This window comes from Sitodiplosis mosellana, unplaced genomic scaffold (genome assembly GCF_009176505.1).
Source record: "Sitodiplosis mosellana isolate CC-2019 unplaced genomic scaffold, AAFC_SMos_1.0 Smas_scaffold_2, whole genome shotgun sequence".
Taxonomy (NCBI): domain Eukaryota; kingdom Metazoa; phylum Arthropoda; class Insecta; order Diptera; family Cecidomyiidae; genus Sitodiplosis; species Sitodiplosis mosellana.
In genome coordinates this window covers 3,180,396-3,206,648 of record NW_022595245.1, presented here as the reverse complement: position 1 = coordinate 3,206,648, position 26,253 = coordinate 3,180,396, and the positions used below count along the sequence as shown (strand labels likewise).

The window sequence follows — 26,253 nt, the reverse complement described above, 5'->3', positions numbered from 1 at the left end:
CGCCAATTCCTGCTCATTTTACGAAACATACGAAACGAAATAGAACGAAATGGAATCTGATACATTTGTTCGTAATGACAGTCAAAATGATTTGACAGAAAATTTCTGCGTCACTGTTGACAGCCTTTAACGCAAACAATTTTGTGTTTTTTATGCATTGATTAAAAAAGAATACGGAAGAAAATCTACATTTTACGTGCCTTTTTTCAGGAAATTTTGATTTGACATCAAATCACCTGAAGATGGAAATTGTGCCAGTCACCTATGATAAGGAGGAATACATTGAAACGGTATGTAATTGCTGCCAATTTTAATGCAATTCACCGAATTGAATGATTCTCCAAAAAGTGAATGTTCACCAAAATTGACACGTTTCTTCTCTCTGTTCCTCATTCCAGGCGTCTGGGAATAAGGTGAGCCGAAAGACGGTTCTGTGTGGATCGCAGAATATCGTGCTAAATGGAAAGGTCATCGTTCAAACTGGCGCTATTATCCGTGGTGACCTGTCGAATGTGCGAACCGGACGGTATTGTGTGATCAGCCAGAAGGCAGTCATTCGACCCGCTTACAAGCAATTCAGCACCGGGTTAGTGTTTTCTGTCTGTCTCTGTTTATTTCAAATCGATCAATTCTTTTCGAAACGGTTCTCGACATAGAATCACCTCAGTTTTGAGTTTGGAAAGAATTTGTGTTTAGTGTGCAAATTTTGCCACTCCCACTGATTCGAATGCTAAAAGTCCATTTTTGTGGTTCCAATTTCGTTTGCTTGAGTGTGTTTTCATTTTGATGAAACCTTACCTATTTTTGATAAACAAATATCTAACTCATCCCTTATTTCCACAGAATTGCTTTCTTTCCACTGGTGATTGGTGAGCATGTGTACATTGGCGAAGGTGCGGTCGTCTCAGCAGCATCAATCGGTTCATATGTGTACATTGGAAAGAATGCCATCATTGTGAGTGTGTCTTGAAGAACAATTGAATTCATTTTTAAACACAACTCCATTTTTTCCAACATTTTTCCATTTTGATAATGCTGATGTAAATTGATATATTATAGGGTCGTCGTTGTACGATACGTGATTGCTGCATCATCGAAGATGGAGCAGTGGTGCCGCCCGAAACGACTGTCGCTAGTTTTATGAAATTCACAGCTAAAGGAACGATTCAAGGCGATCAAGGCAATCCAAATTTCGTTCCACCCGCAATGCAAGACCTAATGATTGACTTCACAAAATCATACTATGAAAACTTTCGGGCAGCTCCATCAAAGCCAGCATAAAATGCGACAAAACTCCAACATTAATCGAATGCAAAGATAATTTATTCATGTAATTCCAAAATATAATGGCTTTTCGATTTGTTTCTTCTTTTTTTATAATACAATTTATCAAATATATGAAAATATCATTTTCTTCTGGATACAAACAAATTAATTTGATTCATTTCTGATGCACTTATTAGTGTTCTGCAATTTCGAGTCTGTCGTCAGTGATTTTTTGTTTCTTATCATAACAATTTTGTTTCTTTCTAAAAAAACATTGTATGGAAGCCTATTCCTTGGTTCCATTTGGACTGTTCATATCATTTTTCATACTCATCGTTACTTGAACTGGTAGCGGTCCCGTTCAAGTGGATGTTGTTGATGCCGTTTGTGAGGTTGGTCGTTTGCACTGGAATATCATCATCATCTGGAATGTCGGAACGAATCGATTAGTTTGAAATTCTTCAAAGAGGTTCGTTCATGGACAAACCATTTGAAATTTATAGTTAAATCGAACAATTCAAAGAGTTAAGATCCAATCTTTTCGAATTTTTCCTTACCTGAACTGTTATCGCTCATTTCCCGAGGCGATAGACGACAACCTTTGTTTAAGTATCCTTTCAATTTGCCAACTGAAGCTAAAATCAATCCCATGAATGGTGGTGATGGTTTGAGGGGGCGTGATAAGTACTCTGGATGATATTGAACTCCTACATAATATGGATGATTATCTAATTCAACGATTTCCATTCGTTTGTTCTCTTCGTCAGTGCCGACAAATTTCATGCCAGCCTCTTCGAGCCGTTGCACATACTCTGGATTAATTTCGTAACGATGCCGATGTCGTTCATCCACTGATTTTGGCGATCCATACAATTTTTCTGCAAAAATATCAACAAATTAGTTAAAATTCAACAAATAAACAAACAAAAAAACCAAATAAATTGAATATTACGAAGAAAATTAGCCTAGATTTTCGGCTAGATAAGAAAATCGAGAATTTGTTCTCTTCCCGTTTGGATATGATTTCTTTTTATTGCACTACTTACTGATTGTACTTGTGCAATTTTCCTTGAAGATTGTTGTGCGTTTACCCAATCGCATTGTGCCACCCATTGTGCCAGTATGATGTTCCGGCATGTCGATAACCAATGGATGTTTTACGTCTTTTTCAATTTCCGTTGTGTTTGCTCCCTCACAACCGACGATATTTCTGGCGAATTCAATGACAGCCGCTTGCATGCCCAAGCAAATACCCAAGAATGGCTTCTTGTTTTCACGGCACCACTGACAGGCACGGATCTTTCCTTCCATACCGCGCGAACCAAAACCGCCTGGAACAATGACACCGTCACTGTTGCACAGCTCCTGCCATGCCTGATAGTACAACAATTGATTGTCCTTCTTGATGTTTCGTTCCAAGTGGCATGCTTCAATGAATTTCAAATTCAACTTAAACCCAGCCGCAATTGCTGCATGCTGAAGAGATTTCGATACTGATGCATACGAATCCTCCAATTTCGTGTATTTGCCAACTAATGAGATTTTCACTTCACCACGTGTGTTATCAACACGATTTGCCAATTCTCGCCAACGTTGCATTGTTTGCTTTGTAAATGGATCGGGAATGTTCAGCTGTAATCGATCTTTCAGGAAGCTGAGCACACCATTCGCTTCCATTTCCAATGGTACATGATAAATGGAAGACAAATCGGGAATGCAAATCACTTGCTCGGGTCCAACATGGCAGAAATTACTGATTTTATCCTTAACTTCTTGTCCGATTGGACGTTCGGAGCGGCACACAATCAAATCGGGGCTCAAACCCAAGCCACGCAATTCACGAACACTCGATTGTGTTGGTTTTGTCTTTGGTTCACCGGTTGAACGCGGCATTGGCACCAACGAAACGTGTGCAACACAGAAATTTTCACGTTTCACACGGAATTGGAATTGTCTGTAATTGGAAGCAAAGCGAATGGTTGTTATTTTTTTGATAGTTGAAAATCGATCAATTTTCATTGTTTACAATTCAAAAATCCGTTGCAATGCTCATATTTCAAATAAAACACTTGAATGTGAACAAAAACCACTTTTGAACGTATCGAATTGAATGCAAAATTGAAGGAAAACAAATCACGTAAACAAAGTGTTTGTTGAAACAAATTTCTCTGTCCCTTTAGAAATTGGATATGTACCTAAATGCTTCAACGAAAGGCATGCCTTCAATATCACCAATGGTTCCACCAAGTTCTATAACGCAAACTTGTGGCTTCTTATCATCTTTGACTGGTCGTTGTGCGACTCGTTCAACCCATTCCTGGATGGAATCTGTGATGTGCGGGACAACTTGAACAGTTTTCCCTAGATAATCACCACGTCGCTCCTTCTCAATGACCTGTTTATAGATTTTTCCGGTGGTAATATTGTTGTCCTTGCACAATGAAATATCCAAAAATCGTTCATAGTTGCCCAAATCCAAATCAACTTCACCACCATCGTCAAGTACATAAACTTCACCTGTTTTTTTTATGTTCGAATGAACGAAATAAACAACAAAATGATTAATAAACACTGTCTCGCCAAATTGACTTACAATAAATATAAACAGTGTACAGATATTTATGTCAGTATTGTTTACGAGACGAATTAAATATAAAATACAGAAAGCAACCGAAAATCGCGATGAAATCCACAATCGTCTCGGAATCAACAATTGCATCAAAAACAAAAATTGCACTAATTTAACGGAATCAAAAACGAGTTAGTGAATGTAAACTTTGTTTAGACGGCGCGTGTATAACCACAATATGTGTATATAGACTAGCGACCGTACAAGCATTGCTGAAACACGTGGTTTTCACTTCACAAAACAAACATGCGCACAAAATCTGAACATCTGTATGTATCTCTATCTCTCTCTCTCTCTCTCTCTCTCTCTCTATAGCCAGGCTAAATTTGTATTTGTTCTGATGAAAACTACGACACATAATTTCTCTCTAGTATTTTTCGTCGTCGATTTTTTTCCCTTTGGTTAAGGTGAAGTCCTTGAAAATATGCCTCTATTGCATTAACAATGGCACGTAAATATGAATATCCTTTTATGATCATTTATTCGAATCGATAGTTGGAAATCGAACGAAAGCAAGAAAAAGAAACGCGGCTCACAACCGAATTTATCACTATTGATATTGGCAATGAAATGATCGGAAGTAGTTTCTCATGAAATGGCACACGCACTTGACAACTAAAATCGTGTTCTACGTACCGTGTTCGTATGGTGAAAACGTTCCGGCGTCGATATTGATATATGGATCAATTTTTATGGAAGTCACATCGATGCCACAACAATTCAGCAATGTTCCAAATGAACTGGCAATAACACCTTTGCCCACGCCACTGATTACACCTCCCGTCACCAAAATATATTTCATCGTGTGTGGCAATTGATGTCGGATTGTACTCATGAAACGGCTGCACATCAACTGAAAGTGCGATGGCACGTTTTTCTTTCTGCCTTTTGTATCACTAATTTCTTTTCGAAACCAACAAATCCAATTGATTTCGCTACAATTCCGTTGCGTTTCTATTGATTTTTAATATTCAATGCGATTAACACTATGTGGAAATTGATGCAATGCGTGTTTCGCAGTGAATTTAGCACAAATGATTGCTATGGAAAAAACCACACGATTATACTTGGTGAGGAAGTACTACTCAAATGAATTGCACAAATACGACTGATATGAATGGAATGTCGCAGCATCAACGAACCCAAAATCACACCATACGTACGTATACGCTTGCTTCGCGAAGCTAGCGGCAACGAACGGACTGTCATACATATCGTTTTTCTTGCACTCTCTCCCATTCGTCATTTCGATTCTCACATTTTCTCGTTCGGCATTTCAATGCAAGTTGAACGCGCGTAAAATTCTCGGTATTTCATTGGTTTGGGTCAGTGTTTTGTTGTACTTTTGGCGGGACTTTTTTTTCGTTGCAAACACACATACACATAGCATTGAGAATTACATCGAATGAAAATATATTATTCTCTGTCAACAAAAACCAATTTCTTTCTCTCGATAAATACAAAATACGAAATTTGTTCATATTGTGTGAACACTGTTCATGGAACAGAATATTTCTCAACGTGATTTCTGCTTTGGAACAATACGTTCCTTCCATTTCTTTAGAATGTTTCGCTCATTCGTTCTTTTCAATACGTTTCAGTGTATTTGTTCACTGAATACATGCCTTTGTGTGCGGCAACGGCGTTTGCTTTGCGACAGCTGATATAGACAGATGAAAGTTGAGGTTAGTTTTTGTAAACAATTGTTAACACAAGATTTATTTCATTGGAAGAAGGAGAAAAAAAACTTGCATCGAAAGAAAAAGTGTTTCAAATCAAAGCGGTCGAGAGCAAAAAAGATGAGTCAAGGGAACGAGCATCAGAACAAAGTGATTGTATTGTTTGATGGCTACTCGGAAGTGATTAACGACTCCAAAATGCTTGCCAATTGTACTTGTACACTGGTGAAAGGAAAAAATACTTGCACAATTGTTGATACCAGAACCGCTTGGGATGGCAAGCAAATTGTTGATGGTACATTTGTTTATGGAACTTATGTTATAATGAGAACTTGTCATTGATTATCATTACAAATGATTATAATCATCGATATACTGACTTATTTAATATGATGAATGTCAAGCACATCAGATGACCATTTTGAACAATTTTTTGAACTTTCACTTCCAATCTAAATCACGATGAAATTTAGTTTGGACTCTTTTATTTGGGTATCCGTCTAAATATTCTAAATACTTCATTAATTTTCTTTTTGAACAGAATTGCCAAAGCACGGCCTAAGCACCGATGACATCACACATGTTGTATGCACACACGGGCACAGCGATCATGTTGGCTGTAATTACTTGTTTTTGAATGCGAAAGAGCACATTGTCGGCCGAGGGATATCAAACAAGAATGAATATCGATCGATTGAAGACGAAACCAACTACCCCATCGACGATGGCATTTACATCACACCAACTCCCGGTCACACGCTCGACTCAATATCTCTGATTGTTGAGAATAGCGATTTATCATCAAAACCGGTGGCGATTTGTGGTGATTTGTATGAGAAGCGAGAGGATTGCTTCCATGAACTTATTTGGGTTGGTGCTGGCAGCGATTCAATCGACATTCAGAAGAAGAATCGACTGCGAATTGCTGAAATGGCAGGAGTTATTGTACCCGGGCATGGGCCAAAGTTTGAAGTAACAGCAGAAATTCTTGCCAAACTCAAAGAACAATAAAAAAACAGCATTGTCATGTTACTTTTTTGTATATTTAATTTGTAATGGAATCATGAGAACGATATGAATAAAACGATATCTGATTTAAAAGTTCAAATAAATTCGACGTTTGGCGTGTAATCGGGAATCAGCTCATAGATTTTGCTTCTCCAGCGTTCGCGACGAGCTTCGGTTTCTTTTTCAATCTTGAGAATAGCGTGTAAGCGTCGCCAATGCTCTACTACTTTCCACTTCATGTACCTGTAAAAAAGGCATTCAAAAGTTACAACAGAAAATTCAACAAAAAATTTTGTTTGTTTACCAGTTGAAATGTGCTTCGGCTTGTTTGGTTTTGATCTCAAACACCAGTCTCGTTTGTGCTGTCACCCGATTCCAAGCACGGAATACACGCTCTGATAGTCGTAAATGGTACCAATCATCTGCCAAAAGTTTTTTACTCTGTGCAATCAGGAAGAATTCTTGCCACTTTGACCATGCGCTCAATTTGCAGTGAAGATTATAGCATGCATCAGCCTTTGCTTTTCGCTCATCCCAAATGCGAACGGTGAGTTTTCGCCACTTTTGGAAATAGTCCCGGTAGAGAATTCGCTGACGAAGCTCAGTGCTCACTATTTTGTTGCGATTCTTCCAACGGATAAGGTTTTTAAACTTCTCCATGGACCATTTTAGTTGCTGTGAACGGCAGAATGTCTTCGCCAGCTCCATATTTGCAAGGAATTTCATACGTTCAACGGCTTTCTTCGCTTCGAGCTCCTTCTCAAAACGCCGTTTACGCCAATACTCTCTGATGCGATCGCGTTTCGATTCCTCATTCAGGAGACGCTGTTTGGATATCAAGGGGAGTGCATTTAATTTATGGAATAACAAAAAATATATCTATAAAAAGAAGACACTTTGGTTACTTAGTTTTCAAGTTTTATAAAAGCAAAAGACTCAATCTTTTTTAGATAATAATAGAAAATAAACGGCATAATGCCGAATTGGCATTGCCAATTATCAAGTTCCAAATACGATTTCAATTCTGTGTCAATCTCAGTTACCTTTTCTTCTTCAGCGGCCAATTTCAATGCTTCTTTCTCACGTTCTAAGGCTTCACGACGACGTTGTGCTTCTTGGTGTCTCATTTCACGCTCTAAAGCCCTCGCTTGCATTTCTATGAGAAATTTTGGTGCTGTTATTCCCTTGGCCTGTAGATCAGTATTTATGTCATCCTCTTTATCCTTCAGATTGCCCGCAATTTGCAAGCACTTGGCTTTTGATCGAGAATTTTGGCATCCAGTCCGAGCAACCATACTCAATTCCTCTTTAAGGTGACTCTCAGCTTCGCTCGTATCTTCGAGCAATTTCGAAAGTTTCATTTCGGTAATGATGCGTTGCTGGCGCTGCAATTTGATTTTCTGCAATTCAATGATGTCTTGCTGAGTTTTGAGCCTATGAATGAAAATGATTTATTAACAGAAGTACTTTTCGTTAAATAATTTCCAAAAAAAAATTCGATCTCCAGAGGTAATTTCTCTTCTTAATTCTTGCAAAAGTTACTTTTATGGAAAATATTTTGATGAACGTTAGAATACCGCTTACTTGTTATTGTATGTTCTCATAAGCAAACGTGGTGATTTAGCGCATGGATCTTGCAACGCCATTCGTTTATACTCATCGCCATGACTTGATGCCATTATATTTCCCGGCCGTCGCAATTTATGCAATGCTCGTTTCCGTTCCAGCGTAATATTCTGCAGGAATGCTTCCATTTTCTGTAGTCGAGTCTGTGCTGGATTGCGACGCCGCAACTTTTCAATCGTATTAAAATGAACCCACCGAAGGAAATATTTTTGTAAAATCAAAAAGTTATCCTGCGATTTTTTATTGAAGACATCTCTAATGATGTCATTCCCTTCGGTCGATTCATTCATGTAGAAATCGTAAGTGCTTTTCTTGTCGACAATTTCAGTCGATAGTTTTTTGATGAGAATTGACATATGTTGATTGACGGCAATTTTACTTTCACGAAGAAAACTAGTTGGCTTTGCTTGGCATTCAGAACGATCACAATCAAATTGATAAGGTAAATTCGGATGTATCGTGTCCTGAATATTCACCATAATCGTTGGTTTGATGATAAACTCAAAATCTTCATGCAATTGGCGTATCTCTTGTGATATTGGCTGTGGCGAAATCACTGTCTGCAGTTCCGTTTGCATTGAACTGCACGGTGATACGATTTCGGGTTCTTTTCGAATCAGTTGCTGTTGTACTGAATTATCGACGTCTATACCGTTTGTCGTATAACTTTCGTCTATCAAATATTCAGATGGAATTGTGAATGGTGACAATGACCTAGTCATTTGATTATCATTATATTCGACGTCATATGTTTCTTCTTCTTCGACTTCTTCTGATTCTTCTTCTTCTTCTCTTTCTTCTTTCGCTTCTTTCTCTTCTACTCTTGGTCCATTTTTGGCCATTTCTAATTCCTTTATCGTGCAGCTTTGCGGTCGAACTTGTTCATCATCATCATCGCTAACTGTGCGGAATAGCATATTAAATTTCAAATCACTCTCCGAACATGCTGAGTTGCATATGACATTTGACTTGTACTCGTCCGTCTTGGGTCGAATGTTCTCCAAACTTTTTTTAAACTTGAGAATTTCGCGATTTAACTCAAACATTTTTTGTATATGCAGGCGTTCGTCCACAAAACTTTTTGCACGTCGTCGGATTGTCGATGTGGCACTTTTATTACGTCTTCGAACCTAAAAATGGAATTTATTACGGTGCAATAATTTTTTTTTATTTAAATGAACGTTGCAAAACTATTGTTGTTGAACAAATTTGTATTTAAATTAGAAAATCATATACGTCGACGTCTTGAAGAAAACAACTTCAGATGAAAAACCAAGTAAAAAAGAAAGAAAATAAACTTACTTTTGAGTGTCGTAAATCCATCACGAGATTGGGATCCAAACAAAGTCTCTTCGGTTTTTCACCGAGCAACGTCTTCAAATGATTCTCCGTCACAAATTCTTTGTTTTGTATCAGATTTTTACAAATTTCGGCTGCTGCGTCCGTTCGCTCGTAGACAATGGCCGAATTGATGTGCCTCTTTTCAATTCGATCCCATCGTGTTTCGAAATTCCCATTTAAATCTTCGTTTTCCAAAAATGACTCCATTTTCGTTGAATGCTCGCTGCAAAGTGTGCTTTGCTCGTGTGTCAAGTCCCTAATAAATGTAGCCAATTTAAGTAAACAATGGATAAATAAAAACGGTTGCTATGTAAATTACGCTGGTGTATGGCATGTTTGAAACGCGTTTCAATCCAATCCAGCAAATGCAAGGGGATATGACGTGAAAACTCAATGTTTACTCATTTCCTTCCTTTGCTGGAGAATCGATTACGTTCATGTTATGAACTATTTTCAATCGCATGTGATTTGATTCCTTTCTTGAAATTCAGCTCAACATTCTAATGTTATGTTTAGCTGAGGAATGCATTTATTTGGAGTCTCAAGCCTTCAGTCGTTTGGCTGCATTAAAAATCATATTCCTTTTAATGAGAAAGAATACTGTTTTTCTTCATTCTCTCCACGGCTGTTGACAGGCATTAAATTGGATGAGCTACGCTCACGTAAGAATCGGTTGAAAAGTGGCACATTGAGTGGAAAAAAAATATTTTTTGCTTTTTTCTCGTTACATAGAAGAGATAGTGATCAGGTGTCTTCAGCATAATTGAAGTTGTTCTATTGCTCGAGAACTATGCTGAAGACACCTGTTTACTATTTCTTCCAAGTAACGAGGAAAATGCATTTTTTTATTTCCAGACGGCCTTTCTGTGCTGTGAATGTATGACTTAGAAAGAGGAAAGGAGGGAAGTGAAGTACGAACGAACGAACGAACGAAATGTGAACTGGTATGACAAAACAGAATGAAAAATTTCCGAAGCCAACTTTTTGTCGCTCCAGTTCTTGCATACATTGCGTTTAATTCACAGTGTCACCAATTCAATACAATAGCAAACATTCGATTCTATGCAAATTCCCCAAGGTGTTGATAACCAAATCCGATTTTTCTTCTTTTTTTCTTTATTTGTAACACTCAACGATTTATTGCGGACAGGATGATTTGCATGTATTAACTAAATGGCTTTAATCCATTGTGGTTGCATCATCAGAAATATGTTGATTGCATTTATGTCACATTAAACATTTTCTTCTTATTTCCATTTAATTGAATATTACTAATTGTTTCAATTCCAACTGGAACAGGAAAAAACAATTATTGTTCGATCACATTTCTTTAATTGCGTAAGCGTTTGAATTGAAAAAAGTGAATTCGCAATTAAATTGAATTTCGACGCAATATACGAGTCTACGACGCAGTGTATGAGTCTGCTGAAGATTGGTTCATTGAATGAACTTTATTCTAAGAATCTGAGTATCGAAATGCAACAGAAATGTGAAAATTTATGAAATTGCGCAGCATGATTTCGTCCTTGTGATGTTTGCGTATCATTATATTCCGAATTGGATATGTTCTACGGGAGCCACAAGCAATATTGATAATAAAATGAATTACAATAATGAACATGAAAATAAGCGGCAATGTATATGCCGGAGAAATAACCTGAAGAAGGTGAATCGGCTGAATAAACACTTGAATCAACGCAGCAGAAAATTCGGTCCTCAAGGCGTTGCTCGTTAGTGCATAAAGAGATATTGTTAGTAGGTGTTATTATTCAATGCCATGTCCCAAGTTTGTGCTCTTAACTAGATTGCCGACTGAACTGAAGTGATAGCGATGAGTGTAAGATTACAGCGAAATCGCGTGCACGCTTGGATCTGTATCGTTTACAGTTGTCTACGATTTCTGTGTAACAAAACCCCTTTCTCCGCCTGGGCACGTCTAATCATTTGAACAAAAGAGATAGCGTATTTTTATAGGCACGTTTGGCGGATGAAATAAAAATGATGACTAATTATTCATCTAAACTGTTCTAAACTGTTTTTATTACATTCACATCTTGAACAAACCTTACATAATAGTGATGGTAGCAAAAATTAATCTAGCTTGCATTTTAGCTGATATGAATGAATGTTGCTCATGTCCGAAATTGGAGCAGCCGAATATTCCATTTCATAAGTGGCCTTACCACAATATTTCTACACTGTCCCGTGTCCCTATTGGCATAGTAATTTTTATAGTATTTTTATAGCGCATCAAGAATTAATTATAAATCGTCGCTGACATAAGAATGCTGCTCTTACATGGCACTGTTGGGTGTGAAATAGCAAACAGTTTCATTTTGACTGGCCAAGTGAAAAGTCGTGTTCGATTGTGCGATGCCCAGAAAGAAGTTTTATTCCGTCGATTATATCTTATCATTTTGTTTTGTTTACAATACAAAGACTTATCTTTTTATCAAGAATAATAATTATACATATTCAGCGAGCTAAGAAGAGAATATTTGTGATGCGTTTTTAAAAAATCGTTTGAAGATTGAAAATTCAAAAGACTAAAAAATAAAACCGAATAAGTGCATGCTGAAAAAAACGGTTCGGAATTTAAATGCAGAAAAAGAAAAGTTATTCAAAGTATTTTAGAAAAATCCGTCAGTTTTGGATTAGACTTTAATTTACTTTAAAACAGTCGAAAATATGTATCTTCAAAATATGTCATACTATTATTTGTTTTGTATTTTTTGCGCCAAATAATCATTGATAAATGAATGAATGACGTTGGGGTAGTTTTCGCTGTGTGATTTCTTTTTCTCGTGATACTTTGGTAATTTGTTCGACCGGTCAACATGAATGTTGGAATAACTTATGCACAGCGTGTACTATTGATATGCCTCATTATTGGCGGTCAACGAGAGTCATTTTATGTAGACGGCAATGAATCGGAATGCGATTTTTCCATATTAGTGAATATTAGTAGAGTCACACAATGGAATAATGATGGTATTACTGTTTATGACGTTCAATTCTCCAAAGGGCAATATGCTCGAGTTGATTATGCCCTGGTCAATGGAAGAAAAACTGCTATACAAGTTTGTTGTTTGGAATATCAATGCAATAAATTTTGTCACTTACATGAAGATGACATTGAATTAACACTTGGACTTAAGGTTAAGTGTGTTTTAAAAACCATCCTAAATATCAGTGAGTTCAATCGAAAGACAGAATACATTATCACAATCTGAAAGTTGAACATAATTTTTTTTTTCCAATTTTCCTAAGCAGATATGATTGCATCAATGCCGTTTATAGTTGTCATAATTGGCGTGTACTTCTGGTTGCCAGAGCTTCGTAACATACACGGAAAATGCCTGATTTGCTATTTGATTTTCCTTGGGTGCAAAAATGTTATTACAGTTTTCGACAAAGAGTTGATTGGTGAAGGACTCTTTCATATTCTCAACATTTTCTTAGTTCCCTGTATGATTCAATGGATACATGTAATTACGTTCGACACTTGGCAAAATTTAAAACCTTTTCGGTAAGAACAAGTCTTTTGTATGGAAAAAAAGACTCTGAAAGTGCATCCTTTGTGCACATTTTTTAAACTATTTGTTGGGACATTTGGATTATATTTTGTATATGCTATGATTAGAGTTTCAACTAGGTAAAAAAAATTCAATCAACATATTTCAAATATGAATCCAAAAAAAGACGGCCAACTAGTATTCGTTATTTTTCGCAAGGGATGAACTTGAAAATAATAAAAATTCGATTAGTCTGTTGCTGAAAAGTGGGCTCAAGTTTTCGAAACAATTTAAGTTTCTTTGACGATTTATGACTGATTCGAATTTCTAAACTAGTTTATATGAAAACGGAAAACTCCATGAAGGTAGACGGTTGTGTTTGTATGCGTTTTATGTGTGTTCTACACCATTTGTATTGCTGGGAATCACGTTTTCATTACAATCTTTTGATAATGGTAAAAATCTCATTGACTTCAATATTGATAGTTGATTTTTTTGAAATTTAATTTGTTTTTTTCTTCATTTTTGGGGATTTCATAATGTAGCTCTCAACATGTTCTATGCGTATTTCATAATCTTATCCATCATAAATGTGATTTTTTTCCTTCTAATCATTTGGAATATTGTTCATACCAATCAAGAACTATTGGTTCGTGGAGAGGATACCAGGCTTCTGGATAGATTTATCGCTGAAAAAAGACGGTATATCCAATATTTGGTTAAAATATATTTTATCGAAGCAAAAAAGAAAGAAAAAGGATATTCAAATCTTTTGATTCACTTGTTTCTCTTTCATTCGCAGCTTGGTGATGTATTTTCGTATATTTATCATAACGGGAGTAATTCCAAGCTTCGCCGTATTTTCGAAATTTCTCTTCAAAAATGATATACTTTCACATGGATTTGATATGTTTCTCTCATTGGAACCCGTTTTGTTATTCATTCTACTTGTTCTGAAACGCAGCACAATTGCCAGAATCTCAACAAGGTAATGACCACAGTTGAATTGAATGAAACTGAAGCATAAAAGACGATTGTAATATAATTTCATTGATTTCTTGTTGAAAATTAGGTGGAAAGGCACAACAAATAGTCGGGGTCCTGTGATGTCTCACAGAAATGTCACTTCAGCGAGCAGCAGTACTAAAACCGGAAGCTCTGATGTCTAAACAATCTGTGAAACGAGAAAAGTTTCACTTGCTCTGAAATCAGAATCGAATACAAATCCGGGAGAAAAGTGGAGTTTTCGAATCAATACTATCATTATAACTTTTATTACTCAGTTTTTATTAACACTATTTACTTTTTGTATCGGAATTTATACGGTTTGTATGTGCAAGTTTAAATATTTCCTAAAGCTACTCAAGGTCTATGTTGTAAATCCGTCTGAATGTTAAACATTTCATATTTTTGAATGATATATTGTGTTCTAATACCAAACCAATAAATGTTTTACATAAAATGTGATACTTAATTATTATTTGGTTTTGTCTTTCAACGGCTGCTGAAAATAAAGCAAATCAAACCTCAGCAGAATATTCAGTAGAAAGGCAATAAATCATTGGTGGTTTTCATCGTTTGTAAATTAGATGCTCTTACATTCATTTTAAACATATTAATGGAAGCATTAACTGGTGTAAATATAAAAGAAAATCGCAAATGAAACACTCTTGGAATGTGCTAATTTGAAAAACTCTCACTCGTCACTTGCGCAAAACCTCACTCCATTCATTTTACTTCATTCATATCATTCTTTACTCATATTTTGTCTGCACAAAAACAACTCTTTACAATATGATGAAATACAGTGTCCAGGCGATACCATAACATGCTCGATGCAGTGTTCGATTTTACTCTCGTAAATCACTTCGAACGGTCCCATCTGGAATGACTTTGAACTGATTCGTTCTCTCAACGCATATCACTTATTTTGAGCGCACTTTCAAAGGCTTTGATTCACTGCTAACCATTTTAAAATTTGAATGAGCTGATCTGCGTACATGCAAGCATGGCTTCTTCTTTTTTCTTACATGGTTGTTGATCCACACAGAGAAATTTGATTGCAAAAAAGTGTAAAAATATCTATTTTTGTATCGTATTTTTCTCTCGCGAGATTCGGTTTTCTCCGTAGGTAGCCTGGCTCCAATGTGTCTGAATCAATACGTCCTAATCTAATCAAAACGCCGCATATTACAAACATATACTGGATGAATGGTTAGAAAATAGAAAAGAATAACTGACACAATATCTCACTGCCGCACATATAGGAGCATTGTTTATGTCGACTATTTTCCAAAGCACATGCGCATATCGGAGGAGAGAAAGCAAGAGAGAGAACATTTGAATTTACTTTCCCAAAAGAAATGTTTCAGTTACGAGCAACCATTAGACATCAATATAAACAACACTACGCTCTTCTTTTTGTTGTTGTCTGTTCCTCCTAAAAAATTCTATTTATGTATTAATCCCGGTTGTTTATCATCTGGTGATAGATGTCATGCATTTTCAGAGCAGTCAATGATAAACTTGGCCGATTATATTGAAAAAACAAAAACAAATGTATATGTCACACACCCATACATCGTAAAGATGTGTCTTCTACAGTCAGTTCACTAAATCACATTTGGTCTGTAATCTCTGTGCTGGCGCTTCAAACGTAAACTGGCTGAATACGAGCCTGAAATAATTTTACGACGTTGCATACATTCATAATGTTGCGCGGAGCGTGTGACGTGAGCAACTTCTTGTAGCTTCTGATCGCGCAAAATTAGTTTTGAACAGCATGCAAACAGTCTTTTATGTGCTGGCAAAGTGGATAGTGGTGTTTAATCGGTCCGTATCAATGATGCTTGGATGAAGTAACTTGGTTCTATTTGATAGCGATTTGCTTGCAAAGCACATTCCTATTTTATGTTTTGAAAGAACGCTCTTAAATAGCAACAGAATTAAAGATTGTGTCGTGTTATGAATGAAGTCTACGACGATTCAGAAATAAATAGAGTTGTCCCACGGCAAAGTGTTAATTTCTGCGATTTTATCAAAAATATATGTGCTTAGCATTCAGAGTCTATGGGTGATTTCGTAATGAGTTGATTAAGTAAAATGAGTTGATAAAATAGATAAGATTTATTTTTTGGATAAAATTCATAGCTCAAAAGTCAAATTAAGACCAAAACAAACAGTAAAACAGTGTGTGAGCTATTTGGTGTGAGTTTAATCGAAATGACAGCTGATTCCCAAATGTGATGTGAATATTAAAAATAAACGCAAAGAGAGAAAGCCCTATATATCAAAGCGAAACTATACATATATGCGAACGAAAACATGAACGGCCTTCTGTTTTCGCCAGAAAAAAAAAATTTGAGCATATTGAATCGCTGTTGATACAGTTAATCTAAATTGCCGTTTGCTTGTGTTTCTTCGTATTCAAAAAAAATGATGATAAAATGAACTTGTTGAATGATTTCGAGTTGAAAAGTCGAGAGATGGATGCGATTATGTGAATATTTGAACGTCATGATGAAGTCTCTTCTCCAATATGAAACACACAGAGACTTGTATCAACAGAACAGTATGTCAATTTCAACTAATTTGTTTCTATTCAACAAGCTAATGACTAAATTTCTTATCGTTCAACCAGATATTTAGTGAAACAAATTCGCTATAATTATTCATCATCGCAACCAATTTAATCATTCATCGTTGCTATGTTCGCTTGCAAAAACAAAAAAATGACACCATTGAATTGAGTCTCTAGTCATTATTTCTAGCCTGTCAATATGGATGGGTGTGTTTCTCCGACACTTCAAGTGATGAGCATAAGTTTAATCATTCTAATTGGTCTCACATCGGTCGATTGTTCGAAATTGCCATGCTATTTCTTCGATTCAATCAATATCACCGATGGAATTCACCAGCCAAACGGGAGCATCCTATTTGATGGCATTGACTTTCAATATGATCAATACGCTGTACTGAGTTATATCATTGACAATGGCGAGAAAAAGGCGTCGAAGCCGCATTTTCGTGGATGTCTTTGTAATATTAAGCCATGTTTTCGACTCTGCTGCTCGGATAAACTCATCAAAGATACTACCATCAATTTGGATAATAATTGTAATGAAGAATTAACGCAAATGGAAGGCGAAGTGATGGACGAAAAGCACAAATTTATCAACCTATTTTTGGCCGAACAACCAATTAATGTGAAAAATAAAACATGCAAACAATTTTATATCGAAGAAGAGATAAGATTTAAAATCAAAAATGTAAAGCGTACTGTATGATGACTACGTCCAAAGATCACATCATTTTTATCTAATGTTTGTATTTGTAGGCAGGAAAAGTACTACGCCAGAATAAAACAACAACCATTCGTGGATACTGTCAAACACGTGTGAACGATGATACTGACGAAAATGACCTGGACGTTTCCATTTGCATCAATTGGGTCGAGATTATTCAGCCAAACAGTGATGCAGAGACCAAAGTTTTTCTCGATTATCTGGAACATATTTGTAAGTTTTGCAACACATTCGAAGGGAATGTTTCATCATAACATTTTCTGCAATATCTTATTTAACTTGACCGATGACCCCTCTTTCTTACAGCCATGATTTTATCGGTGCCATTTTTAATTGCGACATTCTTAGTCTACATTTATTTACCAGATTTGCATAGAAATTTGCACGGAAAGTGTTTCCTTTGCTACTTGATTTTGCAGGCACTTTGCTTCATTTTCGAAATATTGAGCTATCACAAAACCATAGATTTGATGTGGGAACCAGTCATTATTTACTTATTCCTCAGCGCTTTTCAGTGGTTGAACGTTACTGCATTCGATGCATGGTGCACGTTTCGGTGAGAATATACGCCCATTCGGCTTTGTTTGATTTCCTGTTGATTTTGGAACAATGGGGCAATCCAGTTGGGAATTAACAGACAAATGTTGACTTATTTCCATATTTGCAGAAATGTCAACAAAACCAACAAATCTGCAGAAACCAAGCGATTCATTTTGTACATGCTTTATGCGAGTCTGTCACCATTTTTGCTGAATATTTTTCAATTATTTTCGGATATTTTGAAATCTGTGAATGGTACGGTTTTATGTTACTTATTCTTTTCATTTAGCTTCATTTATCTATTCATTTGGAATGGGTCATTCTATATTCTTCATGATTTTCATGCTATGGAATTTTTTCTTTACCATCTTCTTTACTCTATTTAATGCTTCACTTTTTTTTCTCATTTCACGTTTTTGCATGTGTTTAAAAACACTGCTTTCCTCCAAAAATTTTCTGCAATCAGTTGATCCAGACAAAGTTGACGAATTAGAAGTGGCCGGATTCATTTGTACAACATTCACTCTCAACATAATATTTTTCATTTTGACGGCACTGAAAATTTGCCAAGTCAAGAAGGAAATGTATAAATTAACGTCACAAGAAGATAGCTCTCGACATCAGACCAAATTTAATACGGCCAAAGGAAAGTGAGTAAATGATTGAAACTATTCGACTATCACTACATTCCATATAATTTCAGTCTTAATTGAAAAACCATTCCTTTATTGCAGTTTTCGGATGTATTTACGATTATTTATAGTGATGGGAATGACGTATAGCATATCGGGAATTTCATATTTGATAAACACCAAATTCTCCGAATGGACTGAAATAATCCTGTCGCTGCAGGGAGTTTGGATATTTATACTATTCATATTGAAGCCCCGAGTATTTGGTTTAATCAAAAAAAGGTTCACACAAACTATTACTACATTCAATGTGAATCAATAGAAAAGTTTTGTTCATTTTTAGATGGGAAGGTACAAACGGAAGCTCTCCGAAACAGAGCTCCAAAGCTGACTCAGGGAATGAATCGAATTCCAGATTGAAATGACAAACATTTGTGTGATGGAAATTGATGATAGGATTTCCATTGTGATTGACATTATTTATTAATTGTTTATCCATATAAAGTATTCATCAGACATTAAATTATATATTTTATACTTAGTATTTGCACATTGAAATGTTCAACTATTTATGACAGTTGAATTCATATACTGTATTTATGCATCACCCTTATCGACTATTCCATTATATCGACGCATTGTGCCAATAGCAGAGTTCCGAATCCCAAGTTCCAACATATTCCATAATAAAGAATTAATAGACAAACTGTTTACGGTATCATTATTTTTATTCCCTTTTAAACTAGACCAGATCACTCAATCGATAGTTTATGGCCTAATTAAAATTGTGGGCGATGGAAATTGTGCATATTACAGCGAAAAGTTGGGCAAATTAGCTCATTTTGAAAGAAGCAATTTTATACGAGACTCAATTGAAATGAAATTCGAGCAATTGGAACTTCTTCATCTTTCGAAAATCGATTTGTACTAACCCGAACCAAGTCAGCAGACTTACCTTTTTGTAATTTTCGATGTTAACTCATAACATCTGCAGTATGAATAGCCAAATTTAGCTCAAGCAAAAGCAAAGTGTTTCGAAGTAATGACTTTTTAAACCAACATACACAGAGATTTATGTGAACTATTCCGTTTATTTATAATTAAAAAGAAATGTTAGAATAATGAATGTATTTAATGAGTTTCACTTTTTCTAATCTTATGCTAAATTATATGAACTGTAGAGTTGATATATTGTTGTGTATTCGAATAATAAAATTCAGTTGAGGGTTTTTAACGTTCTGACGTTTAAAATTAAAATGACATGATTTTAGTTGAAAAAGTTGAAAAAATACTAACTGGCTATGACTAATTTAAACTGAAATCATCTGATTATCAAGTTCTGCCAGCAAGCATTGAGAGTAGACATTGATGACGAGTTCTTTTTCCTCGGACCATGGCTTTTCTGCGTGTTGTTGCAGGAACTCGACGCATTTTTGCTTCAAAGTGGCTGGTATTCCGGCAGGAATATATTTCGTATACTGCGAGATCAACTCGAACGATGAATCGTTTTGTAGGTTCGAGTCGATCATTGGATGTGGAGGATTGCATTTTGCACACGTGCAAACAATACCGAAGTCTTTTATTAACGTCACGATTCGTTGTTCCGCCTCGTGTTCTTGTGGAATGTAATCAATGTACAGACGGTCGCCTTGCTTCACGGGTTGATTTGTGATCAAAATCGTTTGATTTCCAATGGTGTGTTGCATGAGATTCGGTGTACATGAGTGTTGAAATAGCGACGCCACATTTGTCATCGATGCAAAGATGAATTGATTCTGGTCTTTCTCGAATCCACCATATGAGTTGGCCAGTAAAACTTGTACGTGATGACCAACGAGATGCATCAAAAAACGTTTCGATTTTTCTGTGATGAACATTTTCTGAATCACCGGTATGGCCATGGCTGTTGTGTATGCTTCGTAAATGAGCTGTATCGGTAGCGGCTTCGAAGATGATTTCAAGCCAAAAAATTGGCCATAATTCAAAATTCTGGCGTCGGTATTCGTTTCGGTAACTTTACGCGAAACAGTGGCGTTGACAAATGCCATCAATTGTAAATAGTCGCTGGAAAATGTGGTGAGTGCTTCCAAAATCGACTGGACAACCAACTTGATGTAGCTCGGCATTCGACTGTAATTATTACCACATGAAATTTTATGCACATCGCTGAGCCGCATACATTCTTCGCTACAAAACATGACGTCGGTGCAATCGGCACATGGCATTAAATTTGTGCACATTTTGAAACATGTGAAACATACAGCAGTATCATATCCAACAGCAATCGATGTGAACGCCCTTTCGAGCAACACAGTTTGACCGATGCCAATGTCACTTTTTGCCACGATGTTCGTTTCGAGTCCATTTTTGTTGATTTGCACAACATTTGCCATGCACGGGAATGTGGTGTCAGCGTCGAAACTCAATTTCGGTGCGATTGGCTTGCGATACTCAGTGGTCGACAATAGTTTCGTGCCCTTTTCTTGGTATTCGTTCATCTTTGACTTCCATTCGAATGGCAATTCCGTATTCAACGCCAATTTCGTATCTGCGATGCATTCCGCGTACATGTACAAATTGAAAAAACACAGAGCGCGTTTCGCGTACAAAAGGCCCTTTTGTGAATCCATTTCAGCAAAGCACAATGCTTGATTGTACAGTTCCATGGCTTTGTGAAATTCAGTGCGTTCGAAATGAACATTTCCTTGGCTATCGAAATCACTTGCGACTGTTTGATTTTTGACGGCTTCATGTTGTAGATCCAAGAATTTGTGCTTCCAATCCGCATTGTTGAGTCGCTGATCCCATTTTTTGAATTCGTCTTCGTATTCGCTCGGAACGTCTTCAAACAAATCAACGTATTGGACAAGATTCTTTCGATTTTCTCTCGACCACAACGCCATTTTCTTTCACTTGATAAAGAAACGCTGTTCAAACATTCACTCACCACAGACTACTGTCGAATGATGGCGAATGCAGATCGCAGTTACGAATATTTCGCACACAGTCACACTCACATCAGACGTTGAACGCGCTGTGTCATTTGATATCGTTTCCATTTCCAAGAAACAATTTTATCGCCGATATAGCAGACTCAACACGAATGATTTTAGTTTTGACCACATTGAAAGGCGCGCATTTGAAAGGCGTCAATCTTTTTCATTTTTCGCAGCAATTTATTTTTATGCAGGAATTTCAACATGAAATTTTGTTTTATTTCAAATACAAAACTAAACCCCTTTGAATATTGGGACCAACTTCTGCACCTAAGTATCATTCTTTTCGCGTTAAACGAGTGAACAACACACGACTGATCATGAGCATAGCTCATATGTTCCAAATCTAATCAAATCTCCGTTCCTCACATTTTTTTGCTTTCTTTTATCTACTCGTTTTGTGCAAAGAGTTTTTTTCTCTATGTGTTTTGATTTAAATTGCGTTATTTCTCTAAGCAAGACCAAAATTAACTTCAGTTGATAGAAATTTTGGTTATGAAAATGGTTTCGGTCGAAATGAAGTCGATTTTACTGAAAAAAATCGTCAATTTATACAAATTATTTTGGAGAAAATGAACAAAAAGGCAAACAAAAAGGATAAGATAAAAACAAGTTCCTTCCATTCTTTTTACTTTTCCGCACACGAAGTGTGAAGGAAAGTATAGCGATCGTCGTGAAAATTTTAAATTTTCGTTGTATACACGATAACTTACAAAATAGTAGAGCGATTTTGCTTAAATTTGGCCAGGAGGTAGCTTACGTAAATATCTTGGATGTATCAGAAGTTGGACCAAATTGAGCCAGTCCATCTGGTACTTTTGCTACATCATAGATTTTCATCCAAGGGTCCACCCTTGGATTTTTTCGGGAAAAAATTTATTTTTTCATCACAAAAAAATGCATTTTTTGGTTATTTCTTAGTCTTCCTCGCGATTTTTTCGTGGTAAACCGTGTTAAACGATGTTTTACCACGGTGGCCGACCATGATGGTCTGTTTTTAATTACTTTTTTCGCTTCAAAATGCATTTTCTGGCTATTGCTGGCTGTTTTTTATATGTTAGCCGTGTTAAATGGTGTTCCCACCACGATGGACGATTTTGATGTCCTTTTTACAGTTTCGAAAAACCCACGAAAATTCCTTGTATACACGATAACTTTCGAATCTCTTGAGCGATTTTGTTTAAATTTTGCAACGTGGTGTCTTATATAAATATCTTGAATGTATCAGAAGTTGGACCGAATTGGACCAGTCTATCTGGTACTTTTGGTATATCATGGAATTTCACCCAAGGGTCCCCCCTTGGATTTTTCGACCAAATTTTTTTTTTTACTGTTTTTACTGTTTTTACACGATTTTCCCATGGTAAGTGATGTTAAATGGTGTTATAACACGATGGTCGACCACGATGGACTTCATACCATTTTTACATAGTATAGTCAATATGGGTATCATATGAAAGGTCTTTGAACGAAGATGAACATGAACACCATCCCGGTCCATCACGGTTATGTTAACACCACTTAACAGCATATTTTTATATTATTATATTTTTATATGAATAGTTGACATGGGTGTCATATGAAAGGTTTTAAAATGGGCGTGGAAATGGACACTATATCCGTCCATCATGGTGACCATGATGGACTTCATACCATTCTACATAAGTATAGTCAATATGGGTATCATATGAAAGGTCTTGGAACGAAGATGAACATAAATACCATCCGGTTCCTTCATGGTTATGGTAACATCACTTAACAATTGTAACATTCCATCCAAGTGAACTATATTTTACATTCCACCGAAAATGTGCGGAAAAGTTCGTTTTACATGGTAAAACATTTTATTTTATTTGACTTTAAACCCAATCAAACCACAAAGCTATGTATTCCACACGTACAAAAATTAAAGTGACACATTCTGATCCCTTTGATGCCAAAATGTAAGCTAAAAGTAAGGATCCATTAAATTGTTTTATACAATGTTTGAATAAATTGAATATCATTTCAAATGTTGGACGTTTATTATGGGCAATTAGCTTGATGATTGTATGGTGTGCAATTTGCAAATCTAGCTAACATACATGGATTATTGCAATCTGGAGGTGCATCACATGTCGCACCGAAGCAAGCCTCATCGTCGTCACACTCATCATCTGATGAGCATGAAATTTTAGTGCAGACTCCTTGATGGCCGCTAGCAATGCATATAGAATCATCATCACACTTCACCTTTATACATGGATCATTACAAGCTTGAGGAGATTCTCCGTTCAATTGGAAGCAATCTTGATTATCAGGACAATCTTTCTCTGATTGGCATGGTGGCGTTTCTTTGCAATTTCCTTGATGATCGATAACCATGCAATTGGTACCAGCAGGGCAATCAATTAATACACATAGATCAGTGCAGGTTTTATTCTCTTCATCGTGCGAAAACACCGAAGTGCAAGCTTGATTATCGGGACATTCTTCATCGGAGGTGCATGGTCCTGGCACACATCTTGCTTCACCTTCGACAGCTACACATACGGTACCAAATGCGCAGCGCACAGTTGTATATGCACATGGATTGATCGGCGTTTGTGTGCAATTTACTTGATGAGCATAACCATGCAATCGGTACCAGCAGGGCAATCAATTAATACACATGGATCAGTGCAGGTTTTATTCTCCTCATTGTGCGATAACACCAAAGTGCAAGCTTGATCATCGGGACATTCTTTATCGGAGGTGCATGGTGCTGGCACGCATCTTCCTATACCGTTGACAGGTACACATATGGTACCAGTAGAGCAGAACACAGTTGCACATGGATCGATCGCTATCGCCCATCCTGTCATCAAAACCTAACGATATTGATTGTACGAAAAAAAGAATTTTATGATTATACTTTTATAATTCGATCGGTGCGCACCAGTTTGACTGAAAATTAAAAAAAAAATTCTCAATTTTTGTGATTCAATTATACCGACACAAATGCCATTCTGTTGCCCACCACAATATAATATATCAACTCTTCTGCGCTACTAGGTTCAAATAAGTGTTTGGCCGGAAAAGAGTAGAAGACTGTTACATCAATTTATAATAATAATAATTTACACCGATTTAGTACAACTTTCAGTTCTCGCCTCGTTAAAAACCTGGCTCTTTTCATAAATTATGCAGTATTTACAAAAGTAGGCACATGAAAACAAAAACATAGTCATACAACCAAGATGTAAATGCTTAAAAGTAGTCAGATAGAAAACGGTCCAAAATAACCTTTGGTCAACGTTTCCAAAGGGACAAAGGCTATGTGAACCGTTTAGTTTTACACTTTAATTGGAGACTCTAGGACAGGAAAAGGCATCACTCAATTTATACCGGTGGATAAATTGACGAGAAGTTTTACGTCAGTTTAGGCAGATCTATGTTGGCTGCAGAGTGATTTGAGTTAATAATTGGCCATGATTTGAAGCGTATAAAGAGCATTTGATGCTTATATGAAATTAATATATTTATACAGAATATTTTCAATCAACTTACGACAGTGCAAAATGCAATAAATATTGGATTATAAAAACCGTACAGCGATAATTTGTGACTACGAAATTGGTTAACTTTTCAATTCTATGGGCGCTGCCATATTGAAAATTTACGTGCGATATAGTGCACGCGCTCAATAGTTCCACTTATTTTAATAAGGAATCTCTATAGGTGGCGCTGCCACATCGTCATTGACATCGAGTCAAATATTGTCAAATATAATAACATTCTTTATATAGGCTTTTATCGCAGTACTAAAAACACTTCATGCCGACCGCAAAAATTTCTCTTCCACCAATGTTGATGAATTGAGTTGCTCAACAAATATGATAGCTTCCTCAAAATAGCGAAGTGTTTTATATTCTAATTTGTAACGCAAGTACATACGTGTGAAGTGACGCATTTGGTTTTATTCATTTAACCCATTATCATTCGACTGATAATGCTTCTGTTTGAACCATGTTTCAGAGCTTCAAATTTGATGGTTTATTTGTAAGTTCAAGTAAATACGGGTCGTAATAAGTCATTTATGCGGTCGCTGGTATTCCTGAGAATCACATGAATATTTGTACAAAGTTTATGAGCGAGCCCAAAGTCTAGCGTTGAAATTGGCTCAAAATTAAGGGTTAATATGGAAGTTTCGTTGTTATGTGCCGTGTGCCCTTCACAATGTCGCACGAATGTATGAAATCACGTATTTTCTCTCTTCATTGTTTACACTTTATCTGTCTAAATATTAAAAAGAGTGCAAGTAAAAAAATTCGTTCATCACTTGTTTTTAATGTCATAAAATGGCGAAGTCGTGCATATTTCGAAATGAGGAAATCATTTCATTTATACAGACTAAAACACTTGATAAATATCACAATTTGCTCAAGCACAAACAGCTTCAATCGGCTTCAGCTAATCATATATTTGATCAGTCTATTCAAATAAATTAGACATGCTCAGCAAATAGCAGATACACAAAATTTGATCAGAATCAGAGATGGTTCATCGTTTACCGCAAGCGTATGGAAATGTGTATCGGTATATATAATACTAAAACGTATACCTTTGCGTTGAGAGCACGCGTCAGCACGCGTTAGCTAATACTTTAGTGACAGCGAACGCGTTATTTAACGCAAAGGTATATCAATGTATATATGAACCCGTGAGCATAAAAACGACTTATTAAACAATCGCCGAA

General features: G+C 36.4%; 7 protein-coding genes across 8 annotated transcripts; 4 read left to right on the top strand and 3 right to left on the bottom strand.

Moving 5' to 3' along the window:
- The first annotated feature begins 96 nt into the window (after nucleotides 1–96).
- Nucleotides 97–1,431, top strand: LOC129564863 (dynactin subunit 5). Its single transcript, XM_055439054.1, has 4 exons — nucleotides 97–290; nucleotides 399–586; nucleotides 844–955; nucleotides 1,060–1,431. The coding sequence occupies exons 1-4, from the start codon at nucleotides 243–245 to the stop codon at nucleotides 1,279–1,281; spliced, it is 570 nt and encodes a 189-aa protein (XP_055295029.1). The 5' UTR covers nucleotides 97–242; the 3' UTR covers nucleotides 1,282–1,431.
- LOC129564860 (CTP synthase) lies at nucleotides 1,302–5,505 on the bottom strand. The gene is made up of 5 exons (XM_055439049.1): nucleotides 4,532–5,505; nucleotides 3,462–3,783; nucleotides 2,313–3,220; nucleotides 1,824–2,144; nucleotides 1,302–1,690 (listed from the first exon to the last, which is right to left on the bottom strand). The coding sequence occupies exons 1-5, from the start codon at nucleotides 4,743–4,745 to the stop codon at nucleotides 1,584–1,586; spliced, it is 1,872 nt and encodes a 623-aa protein (XP_055295024.1). The 5' UTR covers nucleotides 4,746–5,505; the 3' UTR covers nucleotides 1,302–1,583.
- Nucleotides 5,506–5,568: 63 nt separating this feature from the next.
- LOC129564862 (metallo-beta-lactamase domain-containing protein 1) lies at nucleotides 5,569–6,696 on the top strand. The gene is made up of 2 exons (XM_055439053.1): nucleotides 5,569–5,869; nucleotides 6,116–6,696. Exons 1-2 carry the CDS (start codon nucleotides 5,569–5,571, stop codon nucleotides 6,583–6,585), a joined length of 771 nt encoding a protein of 256 aa, XP_055295028.1. The 3' UTR covers nucleotides 6,586–6,696.
- On the bottom strand, nucleotides 6,553–9,764 carry LOC129564859 (trichohyalin). Its single transcript, XM_055439048.1, has 5 exons — nucleotides 9,511–9,764; nucleotides 8,167–9,338; nucleotides 7,626–8,016; nucleotides 6,887–7,407; nucleotides 6,553–6,825 (listed from the first exon to the last, which is right to left on the bottom strand). The coding sequence occupies exons 1-5, from the start codon at nucleotides 9,754–9,756 to the stop codon at nucleotides 6,678–6,680; spliced, it is 2,478 nt and encodes an 825-aa protein (XP_055295023.1). The 5' UTR covers nucleotides 9,757–9,764; the 3' UTR covers nucleotides 6,553–6,677.
- A 2,112-nt stretch (nucleotides 9,765–11,876) lies between these two features.
- LOC129564856 (G-protein coupled receptor Mth2-like) lies at nucleotides 11,877–14,618 on the top strand. The gene is made up of 6 exons (XM_055439045.1): nucleotides 11,877–12,741; nucleotides 12,823–13,078; nucleotides 13,401–13,519; nucleotides 13,610–13,766; nucleotides 13,867–14,052; nucleotides 14,137–14,618. The coding sequence occupies exons 1-6, from the start codon at nucleotides 12,387–12,389 to the stop codon at nucleotides 14,231–14,233; spliced, it is 1,170 nt and encodes a 389-aa protein (XP_055295020.1). The 5' UTR covers nucleotides 11,877–12,386; the 3' UTR covers nucleotides 14,234–14,618.
- A 1,153-nt stretch (nucleotides 14,619–15,771) lies between these two features.
- On the top strand, nucleotides 15,772–19,670 carry LOC129564855 (G-protein coupled receptor Mth2-like). Of its 2 annotated transcripts, none has more exons than XM_055439043.1 (8): nucleotides 15,772–16,635; nucleotides 16,705–17,332; nucleotides 17,401–17,581; nucleotides 17,675–17,924; nucleotides 18,006–18,163; nucleotides 18,375–18,558; nucleotides 18,643–18,822; nucleotides 18,884–19,670. In XM_055439043.1, exons 2-8 carry the CDS (start codon nucleotides 16,844–16,846, stop codon nucleotides 18,963–18,965), a joined length of 1,524 nt encoding a protein of 507 aa, XP_055295018.1. In that variant the 5' UTR covers nucleotides 15,772–16,635; nucleotides 16,705–16,843; the 3' UTR covers nucleotides 18,966–19,670. The 2 variants fall into 2 exon arrangements, with proteins under 2 accessions (XP_055295018.1, XP_055295019.1); XM_055439044.1 differs by having other exon boundaries at nucleotides 15,774–16,635; nucleotides 18,036–18,163.
- Nucleotides 19,671–19,850: 180 nt separating this feature from the next.
- LOC129564932 (SET and MYND domain-containing protein DDB_G0273589-like) lies at nucleotides 19,851–21,443 on the bottom strand. Its single transcript, XM_055439183.1, has one exon. It carries the CDS (start codon nucleotides 21,441–21,443, stop codon nucleotides 19,851–19,853), a length of 1,593 nt encoding a protein of 530 aa, XP_055295158.1.
- Nucleotides 21,444–26,253: the final 4,810 nt, after the last annotated feature.